General features: G+C 44.3%; 1 protein-coding gene across 2 annotated transcripts in view; it reads right to left on the bottom strand.

Moving 5' to 3' along the window:
* Positions 1-7,490: 7,490 nt before the first annotated feature.
* Positions 7,491-12,860, bottom strand: part of LOC110185980 (uncharacterized) — a 40,375-nt gene continuing 35,005 nt past the window's right edge. Inside the window, exons 5-7 of one of the 2 annotated variants that reach the window (XM_020955003.2) lie at positions 9,496-12,772; positions 9,392-9,418; positions 7,491-9,273 (exon numbers count right to left, since the gene is read on the bottom strand). In XM_020955003.2, coding sequence (XP_020810662.2) covers positions 9,091-9,273; positions 9,392-9,418; positions 9,496-12,772 — 3,487 coding nt within the window. In that variant the 3' untranslated portion in view covers positions 7,491-9,090. The remainder of the gene's footprint in view (positions 9,274-9,391; positions 9,419-9,495; positions 12,773-12,860) is intronic. The other variant, XM_020955004.2, reaches the window with a different exon arrangement.

The following is a 12,860-nucleotide window of genomic DNA, read 5'->3' as shown; positions in this document are numbered from 1 at the left end:
CGGTCCACTCTGGTTCCATTCTCATCATCTTTCTGCCTAGCTGCTACTCTGACATTTTAAATAATTAATGTATAATGCATACCAGATGGCAGGAGGCAGCGTAGGGCAGGACTGGGGACGGTGTGGAACTGCCACCGAAATGCTACCACTGTTTAACGAAAATAAAACAGAGGGAAACGAGAGGGAGCTGATGCTGAAGCTCAACTTTTGGCTCCGGATCCCTCGACTGATGCTGCTACTGCTGCTGCGACTCGTTTCCCTAATAAATAAGAGATATTTTAATGTTTTTACGTAATTATATGGCAAAGCAATTAAATATTAATTGGCACTGCGTTAACTAGTTTTGCGGCCCACCGCCATCGCCAAACTATGCAGTGAGTGATGCCTGCAGCTGCCGCAGGGGGTTGAGAGTAACGTAATTCAGAGTCCTCTCTGTGTGGCACTTCACTTGCACGAGTCAAACTCGGGTCGGGGTCAAGAGGTGACAAATCAATCAGCAAATCACTTGGCGTAATAAACTGAAGGCAGGTCAGCAAATCAAGCCAGACAGACGGCAATTTCCGTTTTGCAATTGGCATTGCGATGCCGGCAAGCGGCAGGGGGAATGCTGCTCCGGGGTCATGGATGGGTGTCAGCCTTCGGTGGGATGAATGGGAAGCAGTCGTGGCATAATAAAATGTCTGATGTACGATAAAGCGAGGACGAAGCTGCTTAAAGGCGGCAAAGGCACAGACACCATGCTCCTACACACACACATCTCACACACATCACACACCCCTCGCACATCAAGAGAGCTTTAGAGCTTCCAATTGAATGCACAGCGAGAAAAGTGCGAGTGTTAGGGGGCAGCAGGACGAGCAGCAGCAGGAGGGAAAGGACTTCGCTGGGGCGCATTTCGAGTGCTTTCGAGAGCTTGATATTATCACTTCCTGGACATTATTTGGTGCCATAGGCCAAAAAAGGCTTAAGCTCTGCCAAAGCATCTCAAAGATGCAATTTGTGTGTGTCTGCATCTATAGATGGGCGAGAGTCATGTGGGTAGCTTGAAAAATTATTCGCATTTGTGGTAATGTAAAGGGTTGGTATCAAAATTTTATACATACCTACATTTATTATATACCTACCATCAATCAGTATTTACTTATTTGAATTTCTAAAGGACTTTAAGCTGTTTATTGCTTCAGAGAAAAGAATTGGGCCCAGAATGATTGTTATATTTTTTTCTTCATGTGGGAACCAAACGTGAGTCGGCGATCAGGGACTAACGGCAGGTAGTGTAATATTTTAATGTATTAATTACATAAATTTTTAAGAGCTTCCTTTAAAATAATTGATATGTATATTACTAGATAAATCCATGCTACCACGGAGTACACGCAATTTAATGGGAACAATTTTATATGACAATTTTATCAATAAATTTGTAAAAATTCATAAGTAAGCCAAAAATGAATTAATTTCAATTCGCAAACCTTTCCTATGCTAGTATTTATTAGGGCAATAAAACTGCATACTTGATTAAGAATGTTAATAAAGTTAACATTTTTGTCGATTTTTGACAATTTTAATGATGTAACCCCTTATCGTTTTTTGCAAAAATCGAAAAAAATTACTTTTTTTTTTTGTTCAACCGGACATAGATCGATTGGGCTATTGATGCTGATCAAAAATATATATAATTTATAGGGTCGGAAATGACTCCTTCACTGCATTCCTTGCTTTTGACTAAAATTATAATACCCTTCAAGGGTATACAAATTGTAGGAAAAAATACAAATTTGTAAAGTAATGTTTGTTAAAAGCATATATGTACCATCTGCTGCAACTCTAAAATGTCTGATTTATCTGTCTAATATATCAAAGTATAGGTACCTTCAGCAGACTTTAAATGAGCTTCAAAATTAACACTTTAAACACAATAACTTTTTATATAAATATATCCCTAAGTAGTTTTATTTTCAAATTTTCAATGAATTATTTTTGATCATCAATTTTTTATACCTATTTTAAGCTCCTAAAAAAGCCTTAAAATGAATGAAAATATTTTACAAAATTCTAAATTTAAACATTCCCAGAAATGAAATAAATCCTCTAGGATATTAAAAATATTCTCAAAGGCCCGAAGAGTGTTGCCAAGAACCTTTTGCTTTATGTGCGTAACGATATGTGAAGGCTCCTCCGCACTTGACAAACCGTCGAGTGGCCCTCGCTTCGTGTATTTTTGTTGCTGTAGAACTTTCTAAAGAAATTGCACTTTGACTCATGCTTATTACAATAAGCCCCGTTGCCTGGTTTGTTGGCACCTGCCAAGTCAAAGTGGATGCCACTGGAAGGACTCTCCACTCGCCGCGACCCTGCCCGCCCCTCCTGGCATCTCAATCCGTCTGGGCTCAAGTTCGAGCCTTGGTAACAAACGTAACGAACGGAAACGGATATTGCATACTTATGCCGAGTGCAAATGGCAACCCGCAAAGGGGAGGCCAGGAGGGGGAGTCCAGATACTACTGCCCCACCATCTGTGAGTATATCTGCAGGCATATATACATATACATATACATTTGTATATGTGTTAGTAATACACACATCGATAGGGAGAGCCGGCAGCCACCGGCAAACTTTGCGAAAAGGACTTGTAAAATCAAAAGCCGATTAGATTCCATTTCAATGAGCAGCAAGCTGGTTGGTCATTTCGTGGGCGGGCACCGCTCTGAGGTTCGGAAGCACCGAATCACCGAAGGACCGATGGCTATAGTCTGCCAGTGCACATGAGGTGTGAGTCGGGAATCGGACTCTCGGAGCAGTCGATATTATTGCTGTTTGCGCCACACAAAACCCGAACCTGAGGAGGGCTCACGAAATTGGAAGCGCTCGTCGCACCGTTGCCACCGTGATGGCACAGGATAACCAGGATGTAGGGGAAAGTGCACCGGCATATGCATATCTGGCCCAGGTACTTGATTAGCTCTGAAATTAAACTAAGCAACGTGCATTGGCAAGTGCTCATGGGCCTGTAAATTGAGCCATGGATCCGGATGTTGGGATTGTGGGATTGGTTGCCACCGATGTGTTTAGGTTGCAGTTGCAGTGATTATTGAGTCTGGGAAACATTATCGATGTCAAAATGGAAAGAAGGATGAAAAAGTAAATATATGACAATTATAGCTTAAGTTATAAGAAGTTATAAGTATCTTTTTTGAATAGAATCGTGCTTGCTCCAGAGTTTTTTATCTTATTATTATATGGTCTTTGGCTGACCCATTCGATGGCTTTACATTTCCTTTCCATATGTGTTTTAATAAATCTCTGAAGCAGAAACACACACACACACACATCACAGAAACTGTGATTTAATTTTCACCTTAAATGGCCCCCTCTTTGAATCAACGGCGGAATTTACCACTCAGAAATCACATCATTGCTCTCTGGTCTTCCCAGAGTCACCTCTGACCGCTGCTCCTTGCTCCGGGCCCCGCCAACATCAACATCAAGGTACTGCTCTTCACTTCCTACCATCTTTCCATCTCGGAACCCATCCACTTTTGCCTCCTTTCATCTCTTTGTGCCGGGCTCACACGGCGCCCCTCTTCGATTCATCTGCATTGCTCAGTCATGTATGCTCTGCCAACTGATTTGAGCCAGAACCATCGGCCAGGGCCAGGTCCCAGCGGGTGAATCGTTGAGGTGGCCGCACTCCTTGGACTCCATCCACATTGGCTTTAATCAGTGTAGTCGAGCAGCGAGCTAATCGTTTATGATTTAGTTTTGATTCCCTCCACTCCCAAATAACCATAAATCGGACGAGGGACATCAGAGTGTGTGGGAGCGGGATGTTCATCTGATGACGGCGGATCCTTGTGGAAGCCCAGCGCAACCGCTGCTCTGTGTGTTTTCGACTATAAAATTAAATTGCGATGTGGTGGAAAAGTTAGAGCAATGCCCAGTGCAGCAACACACACTGTTCCTTACTGCCCCACATTTGGTCAAGCGCTTATACACACACACACACATAGGGCCACCTAAACACCAGATACACCAAACACACAGATACGCCGAGAGGAAGAGGAAAAAAAACTGCAGTAGTGAACAATTGTTCAGTGCATATCATTTGGTTAAAAGGATTCGTTTTACTCTTCCGTGCGGTTCGGTCCACACTCACACATAGTCAGCATATGGAAGCTATCCCGCCCTGTCTGTGTCTGTTCCTGTTCCTGTTACTGGGCCTGGGCCTGCCTGTGTACAAATCAACTAATCTGCTCCCCACGGCAAAGTTACGAGAAGACCGACAATTATATCCGCTCTCTGCTCACAATTTTTGCATGTCGTAAAGTTTCTAGTGGTGCACAGCGCCAATTCCCCGCCCCATTCTCCACAGTATATGAGAGTATGGCTGCATTTGGCCCTAGCCAGCACTCCAACGGCACTGGAATAGAGCAAAACATACTTTGGATTCATTTTTTAAATGCTCTTTCCCGGTCCTAGTTCCAGGTTTATTTCCCTGAATGTCTGAAGGGTTGCTATATACCTTGCATCGGGGGTAAATTCAGAGTGCTTTATACTTTCCATGCTGTTTTTGCTGCAAGATCGACAAATTTCAGCTTAATTTGGATTTAAAACAAAATTTAAATTAGAAAAGAGGAGAGGAAATATAGAACTTCTGCTAATTACTATCTTACACATAATTCTATATCAAAATTTTTGACAAGTTGAGGTCTAGTCATATTAATAAATCGAGACTGCAATATATTTATGATCACTCATATAAGACAAGAGCAGGAGGTTTTTCGTACAATCACGGGAACTCATCCGATAATTTCGATATCATTCGGCCTTCAGCACTCAAACTATTATATATACTGCCTTAAACAGAACAGAACTCATACTCGAGAATGACTAGAGCTACAAAAAGTTATTATTTGCTTAATCATTACAAACGTAGATTAAAGTAAAAGCTACCTTAAAGAGAGATAATTAAATGACATATTTAATTATCATTAAATTGATCATAAAATGTGATACATAAATTATTGTTCACAATAATAACTTATTGTTTAAGAGTATCTGAATTTCGTCAATTAAATAACATTTTCATTTTGTTGTTTGCAATTTCCAATGCTGTTGCATACTTTCAGGAGCAGCTAGCTGCCCTGCAAATGCACACGGATGTGTATCTTCGTTTGCCTTTGCTCCTGCTCCTGATCCTGGTCCTGCATTGGTATCTGTGTATCCTGGCTGCTAGGGCTGTTGTGCCGAGTGTGAATCTGCCCCGGCATTACTGTTTGTATTGCAAAAGTTGTTGTAACTTCGTTAAAATAAGCACTCTGTTAGTTTGCCTGCTGGCGCGACGGGAAGCGTTCTCCACTAGATTGAAGTTCGGGGGAGGAGAAAGGGGACTATGTGTGTGTGTGTGTATGTGTGTGGGGCAATGCAGCAGATTTGTCGGCGGTTTCTGCCATTACTACCATCCCATCTAGGACACCCCCTGCTCCTGCCCCTCGGCACTCTCCCCGATAGTTGGCATATCTGCATTAGTAATGGTGAGTGGCGGCGAGGGCCAGGCAAATTGGTGGATTGCTGGTTTGGTGGATTTGGATTTACCTGCCCGTCGCCGGCTTTGACAGCCTGGAGTGCCCAGCTAACCCCCTTGGCTCTCGTCTGCCACGTGTGGCAACATACCTGCAAGGCAAACGTAACGTTTAGTTTTTGGGGGCCCCAGCTCCTTGTTGGCTATTAAATTGCAGCAAAACTCCTAATGGCGCTCCCTGAGCTGCTCACTTTCGTTTACTTTCGCCGGATGTATGGCTGCAGCCATATCGATACTGGTTAAGGGTACTAGGAACATCAGTATACCAGTATGTGAACACCAGAAGAAAAGCTTTTATTGAAATTCTACATAAGTTTAAAATATTATATATAAGAGGGGTACAAAATGTAAATTATTTTCTATTTCCAAGATTTGAAATGTGTTTTAAAGTAGTAAACCTTTTCTTTTAAGCTCTTTTAGTACCCATTTACTGCGTATGTAAGAAACATTAATACTTACCTGACTTCACTTACTTCTTCATTAATTGGAGAAGTTACTTTTACTTCTTATTTTTTTTGTTGTGTCGCAACTGTTGGAGCTCCCTTTAGGGGCAGGGGCTGTTGCAACTGTAGCTGCAGGCCCACCGACAACTTGTACTTAGTGCCGTTTCCTTCCGCCCAACACGGAAAACGGCAAAGGGATGAGGAACAAGGAATGGAGAAGGACCTGGGAAAGGCGTATGTGAGATGGGGGGATTTCCAAAACCCGGCCACGGGCAAACAGCTCGTCGGCAGGGCTGTCTGAAATGCAATTAAGTCGCATCGACATGCAATCTCCGGCGTGGGAAGTCGGGCCGCATAAAGGACTCCGCAGGAACAACAAGTACGACCGCACGGACAGGATTCGCGACCACACTCCTGCACCGGTAGGTAGGGGTCGCTGAGAAAAGCCTTAAAAGCGCTGAAAGGTTTCAGTTATCCCCTAAAAAAAAGGACACGCACTCACACAAGAAGGATGTGAACACAAGCTGAAAAGGGAATCCGGCTTGCCGAGCCTCAGAATACCCTTAAAAGAGCAGCAAAAGTTGGCATTATTTATAAGAACTTTTCTCGGCCAGTGTGAATATGCATTCAAGATATTTCAGCTGTGACTTTAATTAATTTGAAAGGTATTTTTTACAATAACCATATCTCATTGGTTCTTCTTTTTATTCATTTATATTTGGACATGGTTCAATAAATGTATACCTAACCCTTAATGAGGGTTTTAATTATTTTTTCACAGTATAAAAACTTCTTTAATTACTTGAAATAAAAAAATATTTTATAAATATTTATCGAGTGAGAAATAAAATTAGTTTTGTACCTACAATTGAGTTTATTTCGATGTTTCGACTTCGCGTAAAAGCTTGTCAGCTCAAAGTACTAACTACAGAAATGCCAAGGCCTCCGGTGCTCTACTGAAATATTCATTCAATTAAGGACAAAGAGTATCCACGGATTGCAGCTGCCAAGCAACACGTCATTCTGGCCCGCACAAACTGGATCTGGTTGCAAAAGAATGCACTCATTGGAACACTTTGGAGTGCCGATAATCCAATTATGGCCTGGCCGGGCAGCTCCTGCAACTCCTCTGGTTTCCTCGTCCACGGGCCCTTCTGCTTCTGTTTTTATTGCGCCAGGTGAGGAGAGATTCAGGAAGGGAAAGATCCGAGGGAGCATGTGCCACCTGAGGCAAGCGCGTCTCCCTACCATAATTTACCGCAACTTATTTTGCCCCGAGTCAAGTTTCACACTAAAATGTGTAAAAGGGTCAACAGCTGCGGGGCCCCGGATGTGGAGCTGGGGCATCCTGACAACGAGTCCTTATGGAGGGGCTAATCCCGTGGGTCCGGGGCGAAGGGATATGGTCTCTCCGTGGTCAAATCTAATCTAAAGCGATAGATAAAACCGATTCACAAACACAATTGTTTAATATTTCTAGCATTTTTATATTTATTTCATATTCAATTTTCCGTTTGTATTCGATAATCATTTCAATTTTTCTTTTACTACTTTAATTTCTCCGGCTTTTTTAATTTCTTTTTGTTTTTTAGCCACTGTATATTAAACCGATAAAAAAAAGAAACCAACAACAAAGGCTGGTTTGAATAAACATAATGAACATTCCATTCCATTCCATTTGCTATATATACAATAATATTTGATAAAAATTCCATCTGGGGCTTCCATATTTTTTTGTATGTTTATTCTTTTTTTTTAATGGGATAAAACGAAATAATGGTTAGATAAAAAAAAGTTGCATTACCAGCAGCTTTTCCATTGTGTTTGTGTGGCCATAATTCATTTGCCCACTTTGTCTCATTGAATAGTTTATTTATCCAATATCATTATTATTATTATTTTACTTGTGCATTTTGCATCATCGTCGTGTAAACAACTACAATTAGTATCACGATTGTCATTGTTGTAACCGAATGAATATAAAGGGTAAATATAAAAATTCCAATGGAAAATGGTGAGTAATGAACGAAAAAACAGGGACGTTTTTATTGTGTAATTTATTCCTCTCAGTTAAATTGCTTGGAGTTGTGTATCCTTCCATCTCCCTTCTGCATATGACACGATTATGTTTTTCTTTATTTTACGTTTTTTTATTTTTTATTTTTTGCCAAACTGATATGTACTTATATATGTCTGCGCGTGTGTGTGTTTGTTTAAAAATTGAGTGCCCGCAAAGTTACGAACTGTTTCCTAGATTTGCTGTTAGTTGTGCAATGTTCTTCGCTACTCTTGTTTAAAAACCAATTGTTAATTACTATCCCATAATTGTTCATATTATTAGTGTATATCGCTTTATATCTGGATTTATCAATAGGTATATTTATTTATATTTAACGTACTTATTGGCCTTGTCTAAGTGGGAAAATTAAAGGAAAATAAAACGATAGTCTCGCTGGCCAACTTTTCCTTTTAAAAATTATTACTAAGAGCTTACTTTTCTATGCTGATCTATGGATATGCGAAAGTGTTGGTTTTCTAGGCTCTAAATGTGTGTGTGAGTGTATTAGGAATCATCATATGTTCGCTGGTGAGTGTATGGTTCAGTGTTTGTAATCAATTGTATTAATTACGTTTAAATGTTGGCCAAGACATGCAGTCATGCAATGGAACAGGGGAACTTGGAGATTTGTCATCATGCTGGAAGTTTGCGAGTTTTCGATGAAATCATAAACAGAATGGATAGGGAAATCCCTGCCCATGACATGACCTGTCCCTCTACTTAATATATATATGTATATGTATTTAATGTATTTATATAAAACTTACAAGTTACGAGTGGACATAAACCGATTTGCTTGTCTTTCAACTAACTTTATCTTTATTGTTACGGGGCTGCCTCTCACAATTAGCTAAATCCCAAAAATTCGTAGCTACCGATTAGTGTAAGGTTGGTATTATTTATATATGTACATATCATACAAAAAACAGGCAGTTGAGTATCTTCAGCAGTTAGCCCCAGAGCTGAGTTCCCAGCACAACTTACTTTGCCGGCCAACAGGGCCAACATCAGAGGGTCATCGTGGTCATCAGAATGGGCAACAGCAGGGCCATGGCGAAGGACAGCAGGAAGATCCGTTGGCCCGAACTGCTCAACGCACTCGCCTGGCAGAGGAGGTCCTCCGGAAAGATCTCCAGGATGGGCAGGTGTCGACCCGATGTCGGGTCGTGGCAAGTGTTGGCACGGGCGCGCTAAGAAATGTTATAAAAGATCTGATTATTACCAAGAAATGTTATATGAATAGAAAAGAAAATGAAATGGACGACAGAAAGTTGAAAAGTTTAAAAATGAAAATTGATAAAAGCTTACGCGCATATCGGCAAACGATAGGGGTAACTTTTTCCGAGAAATCAAAGATTGTAAACATTTTTAAAGAGTTTCAAGTGCAGTAAGAGAGAGGAGGTTAAACTCACCTGAACCATGCGCTTGAGGTCATCCTTCTGGATGACCTTGATCTGAGCGGACTCCCGCAGCCACCGTCGCAGCCAGTGTCCGAACCAGACCAGTCCGCACTCACACTCTAAAGGATTGTGCGAGGTGATGAGTCCGCCCATTATACTGCGCGTTCCCACCGCATCCCAGTAGCTCTTGTTGGGATAGAAGCTATCTGCAGCCAGGGCGTTGATGCGATTATGCGAGATGTCGATGGACAGATGCGGTACCTCGCGAAGGTCGTAGAAGATGCCCGGCGGCAGGTCAGAGATGCGGGTGTGCGAGATCTTCACCTGCAGGCGCAGGTTATGTGAGAGTCCAGAGAATACATCCGGAGCTATGGTCTGCACATTGCTGCCGTAGAGCTCAAGCAGCCGGAGCTTGGTGTTGTTCACCAGCTTGGCCAGCAGCTGGGGCCCAATGTTCGGCTCAAGGCAATGCACTTTCAACTGCTGCAGACCTGGAATCCTGGACACGATTTCACCAAGGTTGGCATGGGAACTGGCGTGCAGGGTACGCAGCGATCGCAGCTTGGAGAAGGCCTGGGGGTTTGCCACTTTCACGTCCAGAATGTTCAGCTCGGCCAGGTGTCGCAGACTGGCCAGGTCGTGCAGGGTTATGCGGCGCAGGGGGTTGTGGGCGAGGTCCAGGACTCGAACGGAGGGCGGCAAGTGCTCCGCCGCACAGCTGGCATTCGTCAGCTTGTTGTGCGACACATTGACGTGACGCAGGTGACGCAGTGAACCAAGCGGCGACAGCTCCTGCAGGTAGTTGCCACTCACGTCCAGGTAAGATAGGAGGGGGAGCTTTAGCGGCGGAAGCACATACAGGCCCATGTGGTGCAGGCACAGCTTCCTGAGGCGGGGCGTGTGGACGAACACCTCCCGCAGGTTTGTCGTCACCAGGGGATTCTGTGACAGGTCCAGGTTGGTCAGATTGTTCAGGAAGCTGAATGTGTTGTCCGGCAGAATAGTGATGCGATTGCGGGCCAGACTGATATCGTACAGGAACTGCGAGTTGATGAACATCGAGGCGTCCAAGTACTCCAGATTGTTGCGCGACATCTGGATGGAGCGCAGGGTGAAGCCGATGTCCGTGAAGGCTGGCACTGGCCACACGCTCAACTGATTGTCGGCAATGTCCAGGAACTCCAGCCGGGTGTTCATGAACACCTCTCGTGGCAGAGCCTTCAGGCGATTCGAATTGATTCGCAGAATCCGGAGCTTTCTCAGATTCGAGAACTGCTCCACTTGCAGTTGGTCCAGCTGGTTGTGGCTAAGGTCTAGTTCCTGCAAACTGTTCAGTCCCTGGAAGCTGCGACGCCTCAGCGAGGTGAGATTGTTGTGGGCGAGGTTAAGGATCTCCAGAAACTCCAGGTCCCCAAAGGCATGGCTCTGCAGAGCTCCTAGGAAGTTATGGGCCAGGTTCAGGAACCGCAGCGTGTTGGCCAGGTTCGTAAAGCTGTCTGACTTCGTCACATGATTGTGGCTGATGTCCAGCTGGTAGATGTACATGTAGCTGCTCAGTTCATCGTCGAAGCTGGATATGTGATTGTGGCTCACATTGAGGCGCAAAGGAGTTGTGGTATTCGAAACGTAGTGAAAGGACTTCAGGGACAGGGCACACAGCTGGTTGTGCATAAGGTCCAAGGCGGCTAGATTGGGCAGCACCGTAAAGGCCCCATGGGAGATATTGACCAGCCGGTTGTGGGACAAGTCCAGATAACGCAGGAACTCCAGATTGTGAAAGGCATGTCGGGCTATGGTCCTCAGGCGGTTAGACTGAATGTTCAGTGTTTGCAAGTCCCCCAGGTTGTTAAATGTTTGCGCCTCCAGGCGCTCTAAAGCATTGTAAGACAAATCGATTTCCACCAGGTGGCTGTGTACACCGGGCTGAAAGAGTCCTCGAGGCAGTGTCTTTAGCTGGTTGAAGCTCAGGTTAATGTAGCTCAGTTCACGCATCTGGGCAAAGGACTCATTGGAGACCTGCTTCAAATTGTTGTTATCCAGTCCCAACCAAATGAGCTGGGAGAGCGGCAAGAGGGCGTCGAGTGGGTCGAGACTCTCCAGGCTTCTAGCCGGAAATACTGCAAACGAGAGCTCTAAGATCTTCAGGGTCCTCGAGACATTCTCAAACACCAGAGGATGGTGAATGGTAATGTCGTTGAAACTCAGGCTGATCTCCTGAATCTCGTCCAGTCCCGCAAATGATCCCAGGTGGAGATGAGTTATCTTATTATTGCGCAGCAAAATGGTTTGCAAATTGCTGCCCCACGAGTCCACTGCAAATATGCCCTCTGGTATGTCCGAAATGGAGTTATAACCCATATTCAAATAGGATAGTTGGGTGTAGTTCTTCAGGCCGAGAACAGGGATCATGGTGAAGTTATTGCCACTCAAACTGAGCACCCGCAAGTTCTCCGTATACGAGGGAAGATTGCTGAGTTGGCTGATCTGATTTGATGTCAGGTAGAGGTACTTCAGTCGATGCAGCCCGGATATGGCCACTGGCACAGTGGTGAGACGGTTCCTCTCCAGGTCCAAGTACTCCAGAGTCTCGGTTAGCCCTTCGAAGGCTGCTGGATGTATGCGGCTAATCGCATTGAAGGATAAAACCAGGTGAGCTATACCTGTGGCCTTGAATACTGCCTCCGGCAGCTGGGTCACAAAGTTCTGCTCCAGGTTCAGGGCCCTCAAGTGCACGTCCGAATAGTTGTGCTGAAAGTAATCAGACTCCAGGCTCTCTATACAGTTCTGGCCGAGATCAAGCCGCTCAAGATGCATTCGCAATGGCTTCACCTGAAGCTCTTTCCATTGCACACTCCGCAGCAAGTTATCTCTCAGACTGACTATCCGTAGCTCTGGTAATTGCTCAAACAATTGCTGGGGAAACACTGTGAGGAGGTTGCTAGACAAATCCATGGTCACCAGGGATCTCGGTAGATAGTTGGCAGCCACATGGTAGATCCTATTATTCGACAGATCCAGCCAGAGTAGCTTCTGCAGCTGCTCAAAGTGGCGGCCTCCGGAGGAGCGATCCCCGGAACTGGGTGATGGTGGGTAAAGTGAATTGCTGGCCTCCAGTCGCGTCTGTACCGCCGCCAAGCTTGAGGGCTGAGAGCTGTTGTCATTCGGGGAGATAACTTCGATAGCTCCGCCGCCTGGAGCCACCTCCGTGATGTCGTTGTCCGACAGATGCAGTGACCGGAGGGTATCCAGCTGAGCATCCCAGTTGCCATCCAAGGTGGTAATGTGATTGCTAGGGGAGTGCAGAAAAATAATTGAAGTCTCTTGTTAATAAAGTGAAGAGGTATTTAATTGAATTTACAAAATTTCTAACAGGAAAT

Source organism: Drosophila serrata, unplaced genomic scaffold (genome assembly GCF_035046125.1).
Source record: "Drosophila serrata isolate PLE 108 unplaced genomic scaffold, ASM3504612v1 contig_100, whole genome shotgun sequence".
Lineage (NCBI taxonomy): Eukaryota > Metazoa > Arthropoda > Insecta > Diptera > Drosophilidae > Drosophila > Drosophila serrata.
Note: the sequence above shows the minus strand (reverse complement) of the source record. Positions and strands in the feature narration are given on the sequence as shown.